General features: G+C 47.4%; 1 protein-coding gene across 1 annotated transcript; it reads right to left on the bottom strand.

The window, feature by feature from the left end:
- Nucleotides 1-579: 579 nt before the first annotated feature.
- Nucleotides 580-23,161, bottom strand: AGTRAP (angiotensin II receptor associated protein). Its single transcript, XM_060276270.2, has 5 exons — nucleotides 23,068-23,161; nucleotides 9,475-9,509; nucleotides 8,918-9,029; nucleotides 6,345-6,543; nucleotides 580-1,430 (listed from the first exon to the last, which is right to left on the bottom strand). Exons 1-5 carry the CDS (start codon nucleotides 23,158-23,160, stop codon nucleotides 1,318-1,320), a joined length of 552 nt encoding a protein of 183 aa, XP_060132253.2. The 5' UTR covers nucleotide 23,161; the 3' UTR covers nucleotides 580-1,317.
- Nucleotides 23,162-24,796: the final 1,635 nt, after the last annotated feature.

Below are 24,796 nucleotides of genomic sequence, written 5' to 3'. Positions count from 1 at the left end.
GGTCAACTTAGATGACTTTAAAAGAGGATTGGACAAATTCATGCGGGGCAACTAGCTATTATGGTTTATTATTAAGGGGTGAGTGCTCTGGAGCTTGGGTTCTGCTCGTGGGTTTTTCCTTGGGACATCTGGTTTGCAACCATGGGATGCTGGACTAGATGGGCCTTTGAGCAGCAGCTCAGTTGGTTAAAGCATGGTGCTCATAATGCAAAGGTTGCAGGTTCAATCCCCATATGGGACAGCTGCGTATTCCTGCGTTGCAGGGGGTTGGACTAGAGCAGGCATCCCCAAACTTCGGCCCTCCAGAGGTTTTGGACTACAATTCCCATCATCCCTGACCACTGGTCCTGTTAGCTAGGGGTCATGGGAGTTGTAGGCCAAAACATCTGGAGGGCCGCTGTTTGGGGATGCCTGGACTAGAGGATCCCTTCCACCTCTATGATTCTTCTATGACTTCTGTTTTCCCCCCATCCCTCCCCATTTAGCAACCACCCAGCTTCGTTCACCTGTTACAGCTCAAACCAACAAGCGAGTCTAGCAGAAAGAAGCCAGCGCCATTATCAAACTCAAGACTTTGTGTGTGTGTGTGTGAAACATTTTATTAAAAAGGTTCTTTAATTTTCTTTAGGAAAACAAGCAAACATACACACATACATACAAAGATCATAGGAAGAAAGGAAGGCTGTGTGTTTTCTTGAAGGCACAAAGGTGTTTTTTGAGAGAGAAAACGATCAGCACACCTACAGCTGTCATCAGAAGGTGCGGGCCTGCCGCAAATCATCGGCAGAAAAATGGCACAGTTGCAGCAACAAGGGTTGGGTTGCTCTTTGGAAATAATCAGTTAGCTGGCTCCTGTAAGCAGACAGATCCTTCAGCTAACAACTCTCTTGCTAGAGTCTCTTAGTGAAGGGGGGACGACTGTTTTATTTGGGGAGGGGCTACTCTTCCCAGGGTAGCCTTGAGAGGCTCAATCAATCAGCATCAATGTGGCTGGAAAAAAAATACAGAGAACGTTGCTATTGCAGAAGGAAATTTCTGCATTTCTGGGATCGGGGAAAAGACTTTAAAACATCGTCCAAGGTGCGCTCTGGATTTGCGGCAGAAGCCATGAGAGAAAACTCTCAAGTCGTTCAGGAGGAACGAGAAGCCACAGGTTGCTTTGGCGCCGAAGTCCCCTCCCCCGGACTAGTTTTTAGAAACCACGCTTCCTCTGGTGGGGAGGAAGAAGTGGGGTTGGGGGTAAGTGGCGGAGACTGTTTTCTTCTCCAACGCAGCAAGGAAAGGGCCCAGTGTTCTTTGGACGGTTCTGGGGATGCCTCAATAAGGGGGAGGTGGGGGGGCCTTGGTAGCCACGTCTGGGTAAGGGCGCGGCGGCTCCGGGTGGTCGATGGGCTGGTACGAGCTGCGGTCCTGCCCGACGTTGAGGACACCTGCGCGGAAGGAAAGGGGAAAGCGACAGCTTTTAGCGTTCGGCTGCAGCGACCAGGTGTTCCCAGCAAGAATCTCAGTGCTGGGATGAGCTGCAACTGAAGAGCTGCAAGTTTCCGATCTGTGAATTAGACCATCACTTGCCTTTACAGCCCCTAGCCCAGGCATCCCCAAACTTCGGCCCTCAAGATGTTTTGGACTACAATTCCCATCATCCCTGACCACAGGTCCTGTTAGCTAGGGATCATGGGAGTTGTAGGCCAAAACATCTGGAGGGCCGCAGTTTGGGGATGCCTGCCCTAGCCTACCTTGCATCACAGCTCTGGCCGTTTGGCCATGTTGGCTGGAGGGCTACTGTTTCTCCATCTCTGAACTAGATCATCACTTGTCTTCACTGCCCCTAGGGACCACTGAGCATGGCAGCTGGGGCTGATGGGAATTGGAATCTGTCACCTGAAATTCAATGAACCAGACTATCACTTGCCTTTACTGCCCCTGCTTCCTTCTCAGTTCTGCCTCCAGCCTTGCTGATGGAAAACAAATCCCATGCTTGTCCCTACTGACCATGTTGGCTGATGGGAGTTGGCAGTCCAACCATGTTTGGAGAGTCACAGTTCCCTTAGCCATTGCACTTCATCGTCCATTGCCAGTGATCAATTTCCAAAACGAGGGATTATCGGAATAGGTGCTTCGTGTCCAGGAAACCTTGCCTTTCAGGTGGCACTTTCGGTTGCTGTGAGCGACTAGGTGGGGAAGCACTCTGCACATGCTCTATGGTACCTTCTTTATGCAAACACTCTAGACTCCATTGGCCCAGTCTTAGATGACTTTAAAAATAGTTTGGTAAATTTCAGGAACTTGGGTCTATCTATGGTAAGGTAAAAGGTCAAGGACCCCTGGACGGTTAAGTCCAGTCAAAGGCGACTGTGGGGTGTGGCACTCATCTCGCTTTCAGGCCGAGGGAGCTGGCATTTGTCCGCAGACAGCTTTCCGGGTCATGTGGCCAGCAGGACTAAACCGCTTCTGGCGCAACGGGGCACCGTGACGGAAACCAGAGCGCTGTTTACCTTCCCGCTATTTATCTACTTGCACTGGTGTGCTTTCAAACTGCTAGGTTGGCAGGAGCTGGGACAAAGCATCGGGAGCTCACCCCGTCACAGGGATTTGAACCGCTGACCTTCTGATCGGCAAGCACAAGAGGCTCAGTGGTTTCGACCACAGCACCACCCGTGTGTCCCTAGGGTCTATCTATGATGGAGCTGTTGACCACCAAAGCTAAACTGAGCCTCCCAAACCAGAAACGGTCTACCTCTAAAGGCCAGCTTTTAGAACAGGGGCAGGCACCTGTGACCACCTGAATGTTGCTGAACTTCCAACACCCGTCAGCTAGAATGGTGCTGGAATCCAGCAAAAATCTGGAGGGCTAAAGGTTCCTCATCCATTAAAAGAGAGCAGAGTTGTGATGGAGGTAGTCTGGGGCAATAAAGGCCCATGGCAGTAATGGAGTTACAACAGAGGCAGCTAGGGGGAAGTAAAGGCAAGTGATGGTCTTTGGGCCTGAGAAGAATCTGTAGCCCTCCAGCCTCCATTAACCCCCAGGCAGGGATGATGGGAGTTGTAGTTCATGTGTAGTCCAGCAACCATGAGGGGCAAGTGTTCACCACCCCTGAAATGGGGGGGGCACCATTACAGACATATGCCCCACTTGCGTGATTTCTAGTCCTTGATAGCAGCAGGACGTGGGATTAGGTAGGCCTTTAATAAGATTTCTGTTTTCGTTAGGTTTCAATTCAAGTGTTGTTTCGTTTAAATGTGTAAAATGTCCCAGTGTTTTTAGGACTTAAAAATCATTCCAAGGAAAATTAAGTTATTCTGGTCAATGAGAGTTGAGCCCCCATATTCAGAGGCAGTCTATCCATGGATATCAGGTGCTGTTGACAAACAAGAGGGCATTGAATGCAGTCCGCCCCCCCCCAAAAAATACCTCATCTGGTTCATTGTTGGGAAAAGGATTCAGCCCTAGATAGCGACTTGGTCCAAATCCGTCAGAGCTCATTTCATGTTAAATTAAAATCTCTCAGAAGCACACTTTGGAAACTCATTTTTATTTCTTTACTAAAGAGCTGCTTGGCAAGAGATGGGGGAGTGGAACTGGTTTGTGAGTAGACAAATTGCCAGCCCATGCATTTTGCTCAGAAGTAAGCACCACTGAGTTCAGCTTACATTCAGGTAAATGTACATAACATCACAGAGCCTTCCTCAGGAGATATATTTGGACAGCATGCTTTCTATATATAAGATCTCATTTTTACATGAGATGGGTTGTAGTAGCCAACATTAGTTGAATTCAGAGCAGACCCACTGAAATTAATGAACACAACTAACTTAGGCCCATTAATATTAATGCATGTCCTCTTAGTAGAACTAAGTAGAGATCCACACCATACATACAAAGCACATGACTTTCACCCAAAGAATCCTGGGAACTGTAGTTTCGGGGTTCTGGGATCTAGTTATGTAGGGGGGAACTACAGTTCCCAGCATTCTCTGGGGAGATTTGTGTGTTATTTCATTGCATTTATATCCCACATTTACCTAAGAGGAACTCAAGGTGCCACACATGGTTCACCTCCCCAACCTCATTGAATCATTAAACTCATTTTTTTAAAAAACAAAAACAAGTTTTTATTAAAGCTTTTTCATAATACAATAACTACTGCACTACACTGGCTCTCACAAGTGTGTGGTGGATGTGTTTAAAATTTGTGGTGTACCTCTGACTTTAGCTTGATATTATATATGTATGATTATTTCAGGCCCTCTTTGTGGTTAAGACTTGTGTTTCCCCCTAATACACCCACTGACCTCATTCCCTGCAGTTTGCAAAACAGGCCCAGAAGCAAAAGGGTCCAGTTATGGCTCAGAAAGGACACGGCTATCAACAAAACGATGGTTGAAAAGGATGAATCGGCACTAATAAGCTGCCGTCAACACTCCTTGCTTCTTTGAAGAGACAATGTGCTCCGGTCTATACGACCAACACCTTAATTTGAGTCCCAAAAAGTCCATTCCCCCCCCAATAAAAAAAACAACCCAAAAAAACACAACAGGGAAATTCCACCATAAAAGGTGAACCAGTCTTTACAGATCCCCAAAATGTTCTTACAGATCAGGAGCAGGAAACCAAAGCTAAAGGTACCCTACATCTGTTTTAAATAAATTCCTCTTTTTTGCAAAATACAGATATACAGAATACAGATATGGAGGACACCTTTCTGAAAAGGAAGGTGCCACGGATTTGCATTGTTTTTAACCACCCCAGGGGACAGGGACATAAATAAAAAGGCTGCACAGAGTAAGTTGACAAGATTTTATTCCCTTCTCTGCTGAATACTGTGATCATGGAAGCTTAATTCTCTCATCACAGCTGGGGGATACCCGAATCCAACCAGGGCAAGTAAAAACAGCCATTGTTGCAAGAACTTCGGCCCTAAGCTGATTCCGGAGAGATATATGGCTTCCCTCTTGGAATCGTAGCTTGCTAAAGGGAATCTAAGAAGTCTATAAAAAAAAATTAAGAACCTCAAAAGCCACAACAGTTTCTACACTAGGAGTAGCTGGCAGGTGATGTTGGGACTCCCAAATCCCATCAGCCCCTGCCAGGATGGCTAGCGGTCAAGGGATAATGGGAGTTGTAGTCCATCATCTAGAAAACACCACATGGGCTACCCCTGTGCTTACACTTCTGTTGCCAAGGCTACACACCCTCATATCAAAGGGCTTATTTTACAGAGCTATTCTTCATACCAACAGACCTCTAGTACCTTAGGGCGGCCATCTTGCTCTCAGAGCTATTCTTCCTATCAAAAGGCCTCTACTGCCTTATGGGCGGCCATTTTGCTCTCAGACAAATTCCTCACCTCAAAAGGCCTCTACTGCCTTATGGGCGGCCATTTTGCTCTCCAAGATATTCCTCATGTCAAAAGGCCTCTACTGCCTTAAGGGCGGCCATCTTGCTCTCAGACAAATTCCTCATCTCAAAAGGCCTCTACTGCCTTATGGGCGGCCATTTTGCTCTCCAATATATTCTTCATGGCAAAAGGCCTCTACTGCCTTAAGGGCGGCCATCTTGCTCTCAGACAAATTCCTCATCTCAAAAGGCCTCTACTGCCTTATGGGCGGCCATTTTGCTCTCCAAGATATTCCTCATGTCAAAAGGCCTCTACTGCCTTAAGGGCGGCCATCTTGCTCTCAGACAAATTCCTCATCTCAAAAGGCCTCTACTGCCTTATGGGCGGCCATTTTGCTCTCCAAGATATTCTTCATGGCAAAAGGCCTCTACTGCCTTAAGGGCGGCCATCTTGCTCTCAGACAAATTCCTCATCTCAAAAGGCCTCTACTACCTTATGGGCGGCCATTTTGCTCTCCAAGATATTCCTCATGTCAAAAGGCCTCTACTGCCTTAAGGGCGGCCATCTTGCTCTCAGAGACATTTTCTCGTCACATTTGTTGACCTTCATTAAAAAGTGTTTTTAAAAGCTTCCAGGAGGAAGATGGAGGCTAATGCTTGTCTCCAAATGAGCAAGAAAACTTGATAAACAAAAGGGGAAGGCATTTCAGTAATGGCAAATGAGGGATAAAGGAGTGGAGTCAATACCATCCCGGGCAGAATATCGCTCCGACGAAGCCTCCCAGTCTGCAAGGGAAAAGAAATCAAACGTAGAGGGAGAAAAGGATGCACAACTTAAGAAGAAAGATGAATGGGAAGCTGACAAGAGAAAAAAGACGCGGGCAGAAGTTTGGCTAAGAACGGCAGGGCCAAAGAACATGGTGGGCCGCATGGGAGAGAACATGAGGGCCGGGGCCCTCCAGAGAGGACCAAAACCCAGGCCGCCGATTGAGCGATGGCCGCCTACCTAGGTTGAAGGCATACTCTCCTCCACGTTCCCGGTACATCTGGTAGGCGAAGAAGCAAGACAAGGGCTTGAGGAGGAGGCTGAAGATGGCCATGCCGGCGCTGAAGCGGGTGGTGTCGAGCAGCAAAGACGATGGAGGGTAATACAGGCTGAAGTGGATTATGTCCGTCAGGATCGTCAGCAGAAGCCCAGTGAGGAACTGGAAGGAGAGAAGGTGTTACAAGACACAGCTCGTCCTTCCCTTCATTCAACTATAGCCTATAAAGCAGGCATCCCCAAACCTCGGCCCTCCAGATGTTTTGGACTACAATTCCCATCTTCCCCGACCACTGGTCCTGTTAGCTAGGGATCATGGGAGTTGTAGGCCCAAACATCTGGAGGGCCAGGTATAGCAGGCAGTTTGGGGATGCCTGCTATAAAGCCAAGCATGGGGATCGTCTGTGGCCTCTCCGGTTGCGATGGAGGCAGCTGGGGGCAGTGAAGGCAAGCGTTTCTGAACTACAACTCCCATCAGGCCAGCCAGCATGGCCGACCATCAGGGATGATGGGAAGCATGAGTTCAACCATGGACAGAGGACCACAGGTTGCCCAGCTCTCCATGAACAAAGATGGAGGTCACCGGGTGAAGTGAAGGCAAGCAATGGTTGCCTTTCTGAACTACCACTCCCATCAGTCCCAGCCAGCACGGCCAACTGTCCAGGATGATGGGAAGCGGAGTTCAACCACAGACAGAGGGCCACAGGTTGCCCAGCTCTCCATGAACAAAAGGCATTGTTGTGATGGAGGTCACCGGGGGCAGTGAAGGCAAGCAATGGTTGCCTTTCTGAACTACCACTCCCATCAGTCCCAGCCAGCATGGCCAACTGTCCGGGATGATGGGAAGCATGAGTTCAACCATGGACAGAGGACCACAGCTGCTGCTTGCCTTCTATCACTGTGCCATACAGAGCGTGCTCACGTACGGTTTATGTGTGTGGTACGGAAGCTGTACTTCTCAGGACAGAGCAGGGCTGTGTAGAATTATTAAAACAGCGGAGAGCATTATTGGCTGCTCACTCTCCACCTTAGAACAAATCTATACCACCAGGTGCCGTAGAAAAGCACTAAACATATCAAGAGATCCAACGCACCCTGGTCACCATTTCTTTCAGCTCCTGCCATCGGGACGGAGATATAGAACTATGCAGGCAAGAACGAGCCGTCTCAGGAACAGTTTCTTCTCTAGAGCGATTTTGGCCTTAAATGGAAAGCCTGGACTTTGAAGTCATCTTATTTTACTTGTTATTTGTATTATATTTACTGTTTTAATTAGGTTTTGTAATTTTGGATTATGCGGAATGCTTTATCTGAGTGGATGTAGCAACCGAGTAATTTCGTTGTTCCCACAAGGGGACAATGACAATAAAGATATCTTATCTTACAGGTTGCCCAGCTCTCCATGAACAAAAGGCATTGTTGTGATGCAGGTCGCTGGGGGCAGTAAAGGCAAGTAAGGGTCTATTTCAGGGACTGAGGAACAACCAATATAGCCTATAAACCAAGGAACTTGCAGCTCTCCAGATGTCGTTCGACATGGTTCAACAGCCAGGGATGATGGTGGTTTGTGGATCAACAACAACTAGAGGACAACTGGCTTCCCATCTCCAGTATATACTGATAGCGGGCTCCTTCTCCGAGTGCCAAAAAACAATCACACATGCACAAGAAGGCGGCCATCAGTAGGGATGGAGAGGTTCAATGGTTTGCAGAAGCACAACCCGCGTCTTAGAATCCCCCTGGGCAACATTTCCAAGCACTGCAAAGCCAGGGCATTTGGGAATAGACAGCACCCCCGGAGCCCGTTTGCTGTAAAGGGAGGGGAGATGTGAAACGAAGGAGTAGAATGGAGTCTCCTGAAACAAGGTTACAGCTGGCTGGCTGGCAGACTCCTGGCGGCAAGGCTTTGCTACAGGTCCTAATTGCACCATGGTGACCAGCCCACCTCTCATAGGCATATAGCTGCCAAGTACCCTGTTTTCCCCAGGAAACCCCCGTTTTTACTTACCTTTTCCTGGTGGTCCCCCGTATCACTTCGTCTCCCGTTTTTCTCCGTTATTTTCTCCTGCCGACGGCCATTTTTTTTCTTTCTGATTTGCCCTTCTATGGGCACCAAAAATGGCCGCCGCCGGCTTCAAAAGTCGCATCTACGCATGTCCGGAAGTGCATAGACGCTACTTCCGGTGTTGCCGGCGGCCATTTTTGGTGCCCATAGATGGGCAGAGCGACACCGGAAGTTGCGTCAACGCACTTCCTGACATGCGTAGAAGCAACTTTCGAAGCCGGCGGCGGCCATTTTTGGTGCCCATAGAAGGGCAAAGCAACACCGGAAGTTACGTCGACGCAACTTCCGGTGTCACACGGCTGCCGGTCCCGGATTCTGCAGTCCGGGACTTGGAAGGTAAGCATAGGCATGTTAAAACTAGGGATATCCACCTTGAAATCAACAAATCCACCCAAATCCTTTTTCATCAGGCAAATGTATTCGTAACACGGTGATTTGGGTGGGCTTTTTTAAAACAACAACGACAACTTACCATGAGGATTGCATCAATAGAATCCCTTTGGGCCACTGCCCAGACGCCCAGGGCGAGAATGGTGAAGTTACCCCACGGGTAGGAAATTGGCAACCACGGTGCCATGCAGCCCCTGTCCAGGGCAGAAGAGGAGAAAGAGCAAAAGAAAGGAAATCAAAGAATGTAAGAAGAGCCTGCTGGATCCGGCCAATGGCCCATCTAGTCCAGCGTCCTGTTTACACAATGGCCAACCCGGATGTCTCAACAGGAAACCCAGAATCAGGATTCGAACACAAGAGCAGCTCCCCTCTCCTGCCCTTTCCAGCAACTGGTATTCAGAAGCATTGCTACCTCCAACTGTGGAGGCAGAAGCAAAGCCACCCTGTCTAGTAGCCATTGACAGCATCATTAAATCATTCCAAAAGCACTTAAAAACAACCACTGTATTCTTCAGCCAGCAAATGCACCTGGGTTACAAGGAGAATTTTCAAATTCTTTCTGAAAGCTAATAGGGAGGGTGTGCCACAAATGAATTAATCAACCCACTATCGTAATTAAACGCGGTATTACTAACTTACCATGTCGTCAGCAGCCAGTGTACCAGGACAATAGCCTGCAAGTGGAAAGGAGAAAATAATGTAGCCTGGTTATTAATCTCCCAAAATATCTAGAAAGCGCTGTGCCATAGGAATTTATCGCAACAGTTTACAGCAGTATAAAATAAAACCATAAAAAGTTAAAAACAAGAGCAAAAGAGTTAAAAGCTAATATCAGTGGGGGAAGTACTCTTTAATTGCGTGCATCAGCCTGGCAGAACAGAAAGGTTTTCAGCAGGCATTGGAAAGCTGGCACAGAAAGCGCACCTGGCTGAATCTCTTGTGGCAGAGAGTTCCACAGGACTGGGCCGATGGCACTAAAGGCTTAGTTACTCATTGTTGTCAAATGAGCCTCACCGACTTGCGGAATGACAGTGACGCTCCTGCTGACGATCTTGGTGATCAAGCTAGCCTATGAGGGTTCAGGCGATCCTTGAGTTATTGTGGACCTAAGTTGTTCAGAGCTTTACAAATTACTGGAAGAATCTTGAACCTGGCTTGGCAGTAGATGGGCAGCCAGTGCTTTAACAGGGGCATCCCAAATTCTCGACAAGAAGCTCCTGGATGCAACGTTCTGAACCATACCCAAGGGCAGCCCCACGCAGACCGCATTGCAGTAATCTAGCCCCCCAAAGTCAACAGTGCATAGACTACAGTGGTCAGGCTATGTTGAAGGGAGTCTCCACCTTCCCAGGGTTCAAAGGGAGATAAGGGATCACAATGGGAATTTCCGCAGTGGCTGGGAAGTGGGGGTGAAGAGGGGGGGGGGAAAGAGCTACTGGAATAAAGGGAAGGATTTGAGGAAATACAGGTAGGTGACCTCCTTCAGTTGGGTTTCACCTGAGGCAACACCTGCAGAGCCACAGGTGCCCCACCACAGCTTTAAGGAACTACAGTCATACCTTGGAAGTTAAACGGAATCTGTTCCGGAAGTCCATTTGACTTCCAAAACTTTCGGAAACCAAAGCACGGCTTGTGGTCATAGCTGCCAAGTACCCCGTTTTCCCCGGGAAACCCCCGTTTTTACTTACCTTTTCCCGGTGGTCTCCCGTATCACTTTGTCTCCCGTTTTTCTCCGTTATTTTCTCCTGCCGGCGGCCATTTTTTTCTTTCTGATTTGCCCTTCTATGGGCACCAAAAATGGCCGCCGCCGGCTTCAAAAGTCGCATCTACGCATGTTCGGAAGTGCGTAGACACGACTTCCGGTGGAAGCGGCGGCCATTTTTTGTGCCCATAGATGGGCGGAACGACACCGGAAGTTGCGTCGACGCACTTCTGGTCATGCGTAGAAGTGACTTTTGAAGCTGGCGGCGGCCATTTTTGGTGCCCATAGAAGGGCAAAGTTACGTCAATGCACCTTCCGGTGTCACACGGCTGCCGGTCCCGGATTCTGCAGTCCGGGACTTGGAAGGTAAGCTTCTGGTTGGCTGCAGGAAGCCACAGAAGCCCAGTCGGACGTTCAGCTTCCAAAAATAGTTCGCAAACTGGATCAGTCACTTCTGGGTTAGCGGCGTTTGGGAGCCAAAACGTTCGATAAATAAGCTGTTCGAAAACCAAGGTATGACTGTACACTGTGTGTGTGTGTGTGTTTTATCTTTAAGCCACTATGAGAGCCACAGCTGAAGAGCAGCTACCATACACTTCAATAAACTAATTTTATTTTATTTGGGGTTCTATGCAAGTTCTCAACAAGACCTGTTTTCTCGGTGATTTTGCAATGTTTTAAAGCAGCGGCGAACAAATTTATAACCCATTTCCTGCTTCCTGGTATGAGGCAGCATGAAATAAAATTGCTAAGAAATAATTGAGAAATCGGAAGCAGAAAAGGTACAAGGATGTTTGTGTTTTAGGAGCAATGTGTCCTTTCTGACCTGCAATGACAAGAGAATGTAGATTTGTTGTTATTGACGCAACTGGGCAAACATCCCAGTCCAGAAATTTGTGTCAAGCATCCATTTCCCACAGCTTCCTTCCTATAGAATTCAGCCTAGGGTTTCAGACAATCCCAGGGGACAGAAATTTAAAATTTGACACAATATTTGGACTGTTTGATTATTGAATAATATGTATAATTCAGAATCTATGGTGTGGTTTGATTGGATAGTTCAAATGGAAAACTTAATAAATATAATTTATTAAAAATATTTTTTAAAAAAATAGAATCCCAGGGGACGGCCCCTTTGGTGCAAAACAACACAAAAGGGATTGCCAGAAGAACCGCTGATTAAACCAGCTGGAATGGCTTTCTAAAGTTTGTTTTATGGGGGACAGATGGAGAGACCTCGGGTTGGTGTAGTGGTTAGAGCAGGCATCCCCAAACTCGGCCCTCCAGATGTTTTGGGACTACAACTCCCATGATCCCTAGCTAACAGGACCAGTGGTCAGGGGTGATGGGAATTGTAGTCCCAAAACATCTGGAGGGCCAAGTTTGGGGGGTGCCTGGATTAGAGTTCTAGACTAGGATCTGAAAGACTGGGGTTCAAGTCCCCCACTCGGCCACATGACGTTCACTGAGTGATCCTGGGCAGCTTGCTGCCTCTCATAGCATAGTTACAGGTAGGTAGCTGTGTTGGTCTGACGCAGTCAAAACAAAATTAAAAAAATCCTTCCAGTAGCACCTTAGAGACCAACTAAGTTTGTCATAGGTATGAGCTTTCGTGTGCATGCACACTTCTTCAGATACTTCTGTTTCAGTGTATCTGAATTATTATTATTATTATTATTATTATTATTATTATTATTATTATTATTATTAATTTATGCCCCGCCCATCTGGCCAGGTTCCCCCAGCCACTTCTGTTTCAGTGTATCTGAAGAAGTGTGCATGCACACGAAAGCTCATACCTATGACAAACTTAGTTGGTCTCTAAGGTGCTACTGGAAGGAATTTTTTTATCTCATAGCATAACCAGCCTCACATTTAAAAAAGCATAAAATAAGGAGGGGAGCAGGTGGAGAAAACCACACATGCCTTTCCTGAGCTCCTTGGAGGAACAGTGGGATAGAAATTCATTAAATTTGTTTCTTTCATTGAGCAAAATTTATATACAGCACTTGATGGCGCAGCAAAACTTCTAAACCGGTTACAAAGACATATTAAAATCATCAATTAAAAAAAACAGGTAAAGACCATGAAAAGCAGCTACAAACAATTGAAAGGGATTGAAATATGTCAGCATCTAAGTGTCTGGATGCAATAACATGTAACATGTTTTAATAGACACATAAGTGAAATGTAATGATAGATAAACAAATCTTTCACCAGCTATGAGCCAAACAAAACCTCCATTGACAGGTGCAGTATACAACAGTACCTCTGAATGCCAGATGTTATGGGCATAGCAGGCCCTCTCTCCCCCCACATTTGTGAGCTCTTCAGAGGCATTGGGTTAGCTGCAGTCACAAAACAGGATGCTGGATTTTTGGTGCAGTCCAGCAAAATAATTCTTAATATTCTTAGAAGTGCCTCTGAACATGTGAGAAGGACCCTTCCCCCCCCCACCAAGCCTCTACCCCCACATGCTTAAAATATTAGGCTGTCTCCCATGCTAGTCTTACTCAGGTTGATTAACTTCAATGGTTCTACTTTTGAGTAGGGCTTAGTTACGGTATATCAAACTAAATTGGATACAGCCCATTGTCTTGGCATATTAAAATATAATGTACTGTACATGCAAATAATAAAATCCTTGAAAGTTTCCGGTCCAGTGTAAGATTCGGCAAAAGCCAATCTTGATTGAAAAGTGGAGTAAAACATCATCTGTCAAAGGAATGGAAGAAAACAACAGACCACATACAGTGGTACCTCGGTTTATGAACACAATTGGTTCCAGAAGTCTGTTCATAAACTGAAGCGTTCATAAACTGAAGTGAAGTTTCCCATTGAAAGTAATGGAAAGTGGATTAATCTGTTCCAGACGGTCCGTGGAGTACTTAAAATGAAGCGTTCATAAACTGAAACGAAGTTTCCCATTGAAAGTAATGGAAAGTGGATTAATCTGTTCCAGACGGGTCCGCGGAGTACTCAACCTGAAGCGTACTTAACCCGAAGCATGGGTGTAATTGGTTCCGGAAGCCTGTTCATAAACTGAAGCGAACTTTCCCATTGAAAGTAATGGAAAGTGAATTAATCCGTTCCAGATGGGTCCACGGTGATCGTAAACCGAAAATTCGTAAACCGAGGTGTTCATAAACGAGGTTCCACTGTATATAAGATACATACAAAGGCCAGTGAAATGCCACTGGAAATTTGTCAATTGCCTGAACCAGTAACATGTCACAATGCTGTTATCACCAATTCTCTTTAAAAAGCCCTAAGCAAACAGGGAAAATATGATTTTGTATATTAATCATTGAAACTGACAGTGTTTAATATATTCAACAGCTAAGCTGACAGCTTTTAAAAAAAATGTCCAATTATATTAACCAGCAACGCTTCTGGGGACGGGGGTGTTTAGCCAATATGCAACAATCATTAATAAAGACCTTGGCTAATTAAAAATCTGCCCCCCCCCGCCAGCTACTCAATATGCAACATTCATTAAAAAGAACCTCAGCTAATTAAAAAAAATTCTCCTCCCCAAGCTCTGGGAATGCCCTACAGACCACCACACGATTAACACGGAGACCCTCTGCAAACACAGCTGGACTTTTGACAAAATTAATTGCCCCCTTATGGCTTACAGAATGAAAAACTGGAAGGGGGTGGTGGTCTCTGCCGGCAGGAACCTGGCAAACATTTTATAACCTTTGATGCTTGTGGGTTTGGGGGGGGGTGTTTTTTGATGCGAGGGGAGGGAAAGAAACTCTCACAAACAAGGCATTAACACTGGTCTGCAAGGAGTCAGGAATAGCTGGGAGTTTTAGAATTCCTCAAGGCCTTCTTGAATTTCTTCCCTTCCCGAAACTCAGAGAGTAGGATTTTGACAACCTACCGGTATTTGCAAATTGATCTACAGTATAAGCACACACAACCTCTCCCTCAAGGCTGCAAGGGAGGACCCAATGAGGCATAGCTGCCAAGTTTTCGCTTTTCTCGCGAGGAAGCCTATTCAGCATAAGGGAAAATCCCTGTAAAAAAGGGATAACTTGGCAGCTATGCCAATGAGGAGATGCCAAAAAATGGAGATTAGGGACCCAGGTGGCGCTGTGGTTAAACCACTGAGCCTAGGGCTTGCTGATCAGAAGGTCGGCGGTTCGAATCCCTGTGACGGGGTGAGCTCCCGTTGCTTGGTCCCAGCTCCTGCCAACCTAGCAGTTCGAAAGCACATCAAAATGCAAGTATATAAATAGGAACCGCTACAGTGGGAAGGTAAACGGCGTTTCCATGTGCTGCTCTGGTTTTCCAGAAGCGGCTTTGTCATGCTGGCCACATGACCTGGAAGCTGTACGCCGGCTCCCTCGGCCAATAATGCGAGATGAGCGCGCAGCCCCAGAGTCGGTCACGACTGGACCTAATGGTCAGGGGTCCCTTTACCTTTACCTTTACAAGCACACACAACCTCTCCCTCAAGGCTGCAAGGGGGGACCCAATGAGGAGATGCCAAAAAATGGAGATCAACTTTCAAGGCCACCACAAAGGCCTTTGTTTTATTCATTATTGGCTGCAGACAAAACAAAACAGACCCATAAAAACCCCCAGAGCTAAGACTCTTATGATCTCCCAGGAGCTGCCTTGTCTTTCTCTGACATCACAGCAGCTAAGCCAATAGCAGCTAGATAGGGCACATCCTCACTTATGACTTTTAGGTGTCTCTTGAAACTTGTTTGTTGTTTTTTAATGACAACAGCCCTGTGCAATTTTCTTTTTTTAAAAATTGTGAGTAGCTAGTCATTTTAATGGTTGTTTTGTGCTGCTCTTAATGCATTAAAAAAAAACCACACAAAACTGATATTGCTGCAAGCTGCTCTAATATTTTGTTAGAGGGTGGTATATAAATACTTTTGTAAATAAATAAACACCTGCTTTCCACTTCTCATCCTAGTGAGACCAGCAAATGAAACTGACCTACTAGAACAGGGGTCCCAAAACTGCGGCCCTCCAGATGTTTTGGCTACAACTTCCATGATCCCTAGCTAACAGGACCAGTGGCCAGGGATGATCGGAATTGTAGTCCAAAATATCTGGAGGGCCGAAGTTTGGGGGTGCCTGTACTAGAACTTCAGGACCTAGATGCAGCACCATGAATCTAAAAGAACAAGTATTTCACACTGCACTCAAGGAACAATAAAATAAAAACCAGCATTTTGGGGAAAATTACTACTTCCATGAGTTATGCATCAGCAGATATATTTTGCATTCTTTCAGGGAGCTCTTCAAAAGGCAGGTTTGCAAAGCAATCTGGATTACACTTTTATTTTCATTTTTAAGAAAACCCCAGAATGACAAGACCAGTAACTGGTCATGATTGGGCAAAACTGGAGAACACAAAGACACCAGAGAGGACACAGAGAGAGAAGTGAATGAATGATGGTTTTTTCCCCAGCTCAGGAACTAGTGAAGTAATCACTGGTCATCATGTAAAAGGAATCCAACCCAAAACAATCTGTTCCCTACCTTCTTTTTGATTCCCTGTTTGCTCGGTCAGTTGCCATTTCCTTGTTCTCTTTGCCTAGGTGTTCCTTTTCAAATTCGAGAAAGGACACCACCACCAACTCTCAAAAATGTGCCAAGTGGTCGGGACAAGGATAGCCTAACTTCTGGTAACCTCTAGATTACTGAAACATACTGAAACCATCTGAAGATGTTTTGGAAATTTCAGCTGGTGCAGAATTCGGCAGCCAAGTTGCTCACCCGAGGCAAGATGGTTTGAGCACATAATGCCAAACCTGGCCCGACTGCACTGACTGCCAATTTGTTTCCAGGTCCAATTCAAAGTGTTTTGACCTATAAAGCCTTAAACAGCTCAGGACCACAATACCCCGAGAGCCGCCTCTCCCCATATAAACTGACCTGGACCCTGTGATCATCATCTGAGGCCCTTCTTCCTCTGCAAGCGGTCCAGAGGGTGGCAACACGAAAACAGGGTCTTTTCTGCAGTGGCTCCCCATTTGTGGAATGCTCTCCCCAGGGAGGCTCACCGGGTGCCTTCATTACATCTCTTTAGGTGCCAGGCAAAAACGTTTATCTGGCCTTTTCTATGTGCCTGCGGGAGGGGAGTTATTGATTTTGTTTTTGTTTATTATGTATTCTGTGCTTTCATTTTGTATTTTTATATTGGGAACTGTCCTGTGATCTTTGGATGAACGGCAGTATACAAATTTAATAAATAAGAACAAAATAAGAACAACTATTTAATAAGTGCCCAAGTTTGATTTTCTCCTCTTCCCTCCCTATCCCTGTTTCCTTTTATGCCGTTTATTTATTTCTATATGTGTATTGCAAGCCTGCCTTGTTTTGACTGATTGTATGCAAGCCAAGCTGGAAGCCTTTCTGGCTGGAAATGCTATGTAAATAAACAAATGTGAGGATAATGACACTCTTAAATACTAGAACTTGAGACCATCCAGTGAAGCTGAATGTTGGAAGACTCAGAGCAAATAAAAGAAAGGCCTTGTCTGCATGGCACAGAGTTAATCTATGGAACTCACTGCCACAGGAGGCAGCGACAGCCTTAAAAGGACTGCTTTAAAAGAGGATTGGACAAATTCATGATAAAGGTAAAAAAGGTAAAGGACCCCTGGACAGTTAAGTCCAGTCAAAGGCGACTCTGGGGTTGTAGTGCTCATCCTGCTTTCAGGCCGAGGGAACCGGCGTTTGTCCGCAGACAGCTTTCCGGGTCATGTGGCCAGCAGGACTAAACCGCTTCTGGCGCAACGGGACACTGTGACGGAAGCCAGAGCACACGGAAACGCCGTTTGGCTTCCTGCCACAGTGGTAGCTATTTGTCTACTTGCACTGGCGTGCTTTCGAACTGCTAGGTTGGCAGAAGCTGAGACAGAGCACCCCGTCGCGGGGATTCGAACCGCCAACCTTCCATTCGGCAAGCCCACAAGACGGCTATGGATGGCTACTGGTCCTGAGGTCTATGCTCTGCCTCCTAGGGCTGCCACCTTTGGTCAGGCAAAATACAGGATGGGTCAGAGGGGGGGCTTGGGGGGGCGCACACACTCATGATACCAAATGCTCCACCTTCCTGTCTCCCTCACCACCCTGGCCCCGCTTTTCCCCTTGGCTCACGAGGATGCGCAGGGGCCAGAGGTAGACGGCCGGTTCCCACGGGCGACGAGCTGAGCCGCAGCTCCGGCCTCTCGCCTCTCGCGTTGGAAGAGACTCGAGCGCAGAGAGAGGAGGAGAGGTCAGGTCAGGTCAGGGCGGTAGAGAGGGCCAAGCAGTGGCGGACTTTTGTCTTAAAACAGGGCGATCCCGTCTTCCTAGGGACAAGTGGAAACCCTAGCCTCCAACGTTGGTACTGTAAATCTTCTGAAAATTCTGAATACCAATTGCTGGGAATCACAGGAGAGGAAAGTGCCCTTGATCTGGATTCCTGCTTCCAATTGGGGCATCTGGTTGGTCACTGGGAGAACAGGATGCTGGACTAGGTGGGCCACTGGTCTGATCCAGCAGGACTTTCAGTCTTCTGTTATCAGTAAGTCCTTGCTTATTTAACGTTGGATACACACACACACACACACAGAGAGAGAGAGAGAGAGAGAGAGACTTCCCCAAAGAAAATATACAATTTTATCTAGCCTCGAGGCAGGAAAAAAATCAGCTGATTGGGAGTTTGCTGGCAGCCCTAGAAGAATGTAGGGGGCAGGCATGTATTTACGTAAAAGATAAGAATTCCCTTGTTGGACTGGGCCAAAAAGCTCTGGAGACCAGCTTCCAGTTGTCAGCCAGAAATCATAAACGGGGCACAGAGATAAAAGCTCCTGTGTCGCTTTTTTTTCCCTGAAGCAACTGCTAATTCAGAGGTATACTGTCCCTGAACAAGGAGGCTCAATCGGTTCAGCTTTGTTTCCTGGAGACAGGGGCACAACGCTAGCAAGCATCTCTGCAAACGCTTGTCCACTTTGCTCATGGTCAGTCCCAACGACTCATCAAGGGGAAATACTTTAATCTGCAGTTTAAGGCTTCAGTTCTACACAGCACTCACTCACCTGGGAGCAAGCCCCGCTGAATTTACTTCTTAGTATGTATTACAGGGCTAAAGGTAAAGGGACCCCTGACCATTAGGTCCAGTCGTGACCAACTCTGGGGTTGCGCGCTCATCTCGCATTATTGGCCGAGGGAGCCGGCGTATAGCTTCCAGGTCATGTGGCCAGCATGACAAAGCTGCTTCTGGCGAACCAGAGCAGCACACGGAAACGCCGTTTACCTTCCCGCTGTAGCGGTTCCTATTTATCTACTTGCATTTTGACGTGCTTTCGAACTGCTAGGTTGGCAGGAGCTGGGACCGAGCAACAGGAGCTCACCCCGTCACAGGGATTTGAACCGCCGACCTTCTGATCGGCAAGCCCTAGGCTCAGTGGTTTAACCCACAGAGCCACCTGGGTCCCTCCACAGAGCCACCTGGGTCCCTACAGGCCCCTACAGGTTATTACAGGGCTACTGAACCTTTAATGGCAGCAGGAAACAACTCTTAATGGTGCACAAGCTTCATCCTCTGGCTATCTCGACACCCTAGTTTCAATCCCCTGATTCATGCAAAGAGGGTTGCCTCTTGAGGAGCAGGCTTTGGATCTCGGGAAGCTTCTGACTCAGCTTTCTTGCTTCTCTCAAAATCTCCTTAAAAATGAATGCTGCAGGGATTTTAGGATTCGCCAAATAAGAAAATCACACCCACCCCACTCTTTTGGGGATTCCCTCCTCCCATAAAAGGGGGAGATATATAAGCAAACTCTGCTTAGACGTGGGGGTGGGGGAGGGAAAGAAAATCTGTTTTTAGTAGCACTTACATTTTAATAATTAACCAAACCGATCCTAGCACAGAACCTTTGATTTGCAAGGCTGCCAAAAAACAATGCAGTTTTAAATTCTGCCTCACAATGCCCTCCCCAAAAACTTCCATATAAAGTTAAGAGCCATGCTCTCGCTCTCTAAATTTCAACAGGCACTATCCACTGAGAAACCTTACCTGCACATTTATGAGTTGACACGGAGGAAGCTAGAAAGCTAACACATCAAGGAAGAGGACCTGTGCTCAGAAATCATCCTGATGAGCTAGGTTTCTACATATAGAGTACTCTATGGAAGGGGGCAACATTAGTAAGGACATCTACCATTATGTGCATTTTGCTAACCAGATAAAATCAGCTCAGCAGGCAGGCACACTGAGAAGCCGAGGGACGCATCTTATATTGGTGCTGTGTAATAAGTACACCTTCAGCATGACCCTGCAAGGTGGGCCACCGTCACCTCCATTTGATAGAAAGAAAAAACCTAGCTAGCTACTCAAAGCCAAATAACAAGTCTGCAGCAAATTAAGACGGCATTCAAACTCACGCCTGACAACTTCAACTTCTTATATCACACCAAACCATGGTTTGGAAATTTAAATGATGGTACAGCACACATGTCAGCAACACAGAGCTGGCATCTGGCCCTCAGGGGGGTTTCAGAGCAGGGCCCCCCCCCCGGGTGCCCCAGTGGTACTTTCCGTGTGCCTCTTGCACATGCAAATGAGAGCGCGCTAAAATCACCAGCCACAGCCTCCAGACACTCCCCCCTGGCATGCGGCCCCCAACTGCCCATCCATCATTGCAAGTGGCCCTCAAGGGAGGTTGCCCACCCCCAATATAGCGGAATGTACAAACTGCTCATCCCAAGCTTGCAATCAACTGTTAAACCAGAACAACCACCCGTGGTCTGAAGTTGGTTTTACTGGGAGCCAATGTAGGTCTTTCAGGACCAGTGTTACGTGGTCTCGGCGGCCGCTCCCAGTCACCAGTCTAGCTGCCGCATTCTGGATTAGTTGTAATTTCCGGGTCACCTTCAAAGGTAGCCCCACGTAGAGCGCATTGCAGTATTCCAAGCAGGAGATAACCAGAGCATGCACCACTCTGTAAGACGCTCTTGTTTGTATCTCTGGAAGTGCAAACCATGATGGCGTGGGGTTTATGGTTCCAATCTACCATTTTGGATACCGGATATCATTTGTGATACCAGGCTAAAGGACAGAAGCAGGAGAGTTTTCGATATTGAGACAAAAATGTATTAAATGTGAACGCGGATTAAAATTTCCTACTTGTGGGGATTCTGGAGTAATTGGAGGATGTGCTGCTTTTACTAGAAAGATTTTTACCTCGTTATTTCAAGGATGTACTCAGTATCTACAAAAACCCAGGGATATAAAGCAAAAAAACAAGGCAGCATTAGAACCTTGCAGGCCTTTTTCCACCTGCCCTGACTGACTCCAGCTACAAAAGCTGAACAGGCTGATGAACAGACTCTTTGGTTGGGGTATTGTTTAGGGGGAGTTTGTTGCTGTTATTTATATTATTTTTTTGTATCTTTGTTTTAGATCTTATTATGATTTATGTGGAAATAGTTCAATTTCGTTGCGTATTTTTAATGTTTATTGTTTATGACTATTTTTGTTATGTCTGTAATGACGTATTTTTTCATGCTGTGTAAGCCGCCTTGAGCATGGTTTGAACTATGGAAAGGCAGCATACAAATAAAATGATGTAGGTATGTTAGCCCAACCTAAGAACGGAACCTTTAACGCCATCAGGTCTTCATGTGATTACCTCCAAACTTACCCACAAGCATTGCAGGTTTTGTTTGCCCCTAGAGCTCACAATCCACGCCAGAGACAGCAATAAAAACTGCCACTAACAGGAATTTTGTGGGTCATGGCCGAGTGCGGATTTCGACATATTGGAGGACAATGTTTTGCATCACATGGGGTATCGGGGTGGGGAGGAGTTTCTTGGAGAAGGCTGAAATATCTGAACGGTTGTCATGTGGCAAGCTCGTTTTCTGCTGCTCCAGAGGCTAGGATGTGAGCCGATAAGATTCAAATGGGAAGAAAGGCAATCCCAACTAAATATTTGAAAGAACTTTCTGGTGGTCAGAGCTGTTTGACAGTGGAAGGGACTCCCTCGGGAGGTGGTAGTAGGCTCTCCTTCCTTGGAGGTTTTTAAGCAGAGGTTGGATGGCTTTCTGTCAGGGATTCTGCAGCTATGATTCCTGCATTGCAGGGGGTTGGACTAGATGGCCCTTGGGGGTCCCTTCCAACTCTACCATTCTTTGATTCTATGAAGCCTTCCGAGTACATCAGCCCGGGTGTAGGGTCAGAAAAAATTCAAAGGGGAAAGTGGCAAGCTGCTTCATTGGGAAACATATACCGGCTAGGAAATAGTTCCACAGGAAATGGATGTCTTTCTGCAGAAAAGAGGGGCCAGTTTTTGTGTCATGAATCTCCTAAGCAAGAGTAATGGAGCTACCCAGAGTGACTGAAGCAACCCAGTCAGATGGGCAGGGTACAAATAAATAATTATTATGGCGCGCATGTTTAGAGAACCAGTGCACAAACGTTGCACATGGATGGACATTCAGTACCCAAAACCCGGATGCAATGGAAAAGCAGGGAACGATCCCAGGCACACCCTCCCACTCCCAGAAATGCACCAGCCATTCCTCGCTTACTTATCTTTTACAAGGAAAAGAATAGAAGAAAGAGTTTCAATGTGTGTCTTACAAACCATTGCCTATAACAAAGAATATGCGTTCTAAGCATCAACTCCTGTAGGAAACTTCCCAGGCTGCCAAATATACAAGTTGCCCCGGGGTGCGTCTGCTTACTAGCATTGCCAACTTACTAAAACCATGTTCTCGGGCACACACGCCCAGTCTGCGAGGCAGCGTGGTGCAGGAGTTAGCAGGGTTCGAATGACTACTTGGCCATGAAGTTCACTGGGTGACGCTGGGCCAGTCACTCTCATCCTAGGCCTACCTCGCAGGCTTGTTGTGGGAGATTAACTAGGAGAACCATGCCAACACTGAGATCCAGCGCCGAGGGCCTTCCGGCGGTTCCCTCGCTACGAGGAGCCAAGTTACAGGGAACCAGGCAGAGGGCCTTCTCGGTAGTGGCACCCACCCTGTGGAATGCCCTCCCACCAGAGGTCAAAGAGAACAATTACCAGACCTTTAGAAGGCATCTCAAGGCAGCCCTGTTTAGGGAAGCTTTTAATGTTTGATGGATTTCTGTATTTTAATATTTTGTTGGAAGCCGCCCAGAGTGGCTGGGGGAACCTGGCCAGATGGGCAGGGTATAAATAAATTATTATTATTATTATTATTATTATTATTATTATTATTATTATTATTATTATTACCACCTTGAGCTCCATGGCTCAAAAGGTGGCATATAAACGCAAGCAACCACTCCATTCCCCAGCCTCTTACCTGGACACCAGCCCTCTTTGACACACCCACTGCCTCCCCCAACCCTTTCTCTTGCGCCCCCGGACACACCTGCCTCCTATTCAGTTGCCAACTGCACCCACGTACTGTACAAGGCCTTGCACCCTCCCTTGCGCACGAGCCCCTCTCCTAGGGGAAAGCCCCTTGCGCAACCGCGCCTCGCACCTCCTCCTTCCTCGCTCGCTTTCCTCTCCTGCGCCTACCTTCAGGTTCACCGCGGGCACTTCCATGACGCTCCGCCAGCCGCCCGAGCGCAGCGTTCGCGCCGCTTCTGGCTCCCAAATTCGACTTGGCATCACTTCCTCGCCTTCCGTTTTTCCCTTCCCGGCCGGGCTCCGCCCCGTCCTGCCCTGCCGCGGACCCGTGACTCCCTCCAGGCGGAGAGGGAGGGAGGGAGGCTCCTCCTTCGGCAACAAGGGCAGCGCCAAAGCCCGGCCAGCTCCAGGAACTGGAGCGGCTCCGGAGTGGCGCCCCTTTTAGCAACAGCAGCTGCGCCACCGCCGCTCTCTGGCTCAGAGCATTGCCACCTCCTGTGATGCGAAGGGGCCTCACTCTGAGCATGTACGGAGAGCGTTTCCCGCTTCCCCCCAAGTAAGGATTTCAAGGCTGGTACCCCAGAACACATAGAAACCGCAGTTTATAAAAGCAAACTGTCTAACCTGAATTATTTCCTGCCTTTGTGAAGGCGGAGTGATGTAGCCACGGAATTAATTGATGTCGCCTTTTGCCGCCCAAAAGAACGCAACAAGGGAAAAAAACATCTGCCAGACTTTTAGAAGACATCTGGAGGCAGGCAGCCCTGTTTAGGGAAGTTTTTAACAGGCCATTGTATTTTAATATTTTGTTGGAAGCAGCCCAGGGCGGGGTATAAATAATAAATTATTATTATATTATTATAACAATTGGTGCCTCTAGCTGTGAGGTATCTCTGACCATGGGCAGAGCGCCTTCCCACCTACGCCTTGAACAAGAGGCTTCCCCCCCCCTTTTAGAAGACTTTTAAGGTCTGTGTTCCACCAGGTACATGCAGAGTGACTCCCCTCCCCCAGGGACTGAAACCCAAGGGGGTTTAAGAGGGCGAAATAGAGCATGTACAGAGAACCTCCAACGCCCCCAACTGAAGCAGAGCCGGGTTTAGACTCCAAATCCCAACTGCCCCAGCCAGGACACCCCCCAGTTGAACCGCAGGAGAACGGAGGTCGCTCTCTGCTGCGGCCCATCCTAACACCCCACTTTACAAGGCTAGCGAAATTCCCCCCCCCTCCTCCAATGCCAACGGAAGCAATGTAGCGATTTTAATCTGTTTGTGCCCTGGGTGTCATTTCTTTGTGGCCTTGCAGAGTTTTCGCACCCAGTTTTCTTCTGCAGGAGCGATAAAGCAGGACAGCGAGAATCCTTGCAGGAAAGATAAGGGGCAGAGAGTTACAAAAAGGGGGTGTGCACCAACGGTCCTTTGCAAAAGGAGAGGCCGCCGGTCCATGCAGAGCATCTCCTTTGCCCGCACAGGCTCCCAGCTTCATTCTCCGGTATCTCCAGCAAGGACTGGCCGTGTCCCCTGCCTGAAACCCTGGAGAGCTGCTGCCAGTCAGTGCAGGCTATACTGAGCTAAAGGGGGCCAGTGGTCTTTCCTGTTCCAAAGCAGCTTCCTACATTTCTAGGTCTTGATCTGAGCAGTAGAGTGTCTGTTTTTCATGAAGATGGTCCTGGGTTCAATCTCCAGGTAGGGCTGGGAGACACTGTTGCCTGGAATCCTGGAGGGCCCTTGCTGCCAATCATCGTCATCATAATTTATTATTTATACCCCACCCATCTGGCTGGGTTTCCCCGGCCACTCTGGGCAGCTCCCAACCGAATATTAAAAACACGATAAAACATCAAACATTTAAAACTTCCCTACACAGGGCTGCCTTCAGATGTCTTCTAAAAGTTAGA

The sequence above is a fragment of the Zootoca vivipara genome, chromosome 6 (genome assembly GCF_965207765.1).
Source record: "Zootoca vivipara chromosome 6, rZooViv2.hap1.1, whole genome shotgun sequence".
NCBI lineage: Eukaryota > Metazoa > Chordata > Lepidosauria > Squamata > Lacertidae > Zootoca > Zootoca vivipara.
The sequence above is the reverse complement of the archived record's forward strand: the minus strand, read 5'-3'. Positions and strand labels throughout refer to the sequence as shown.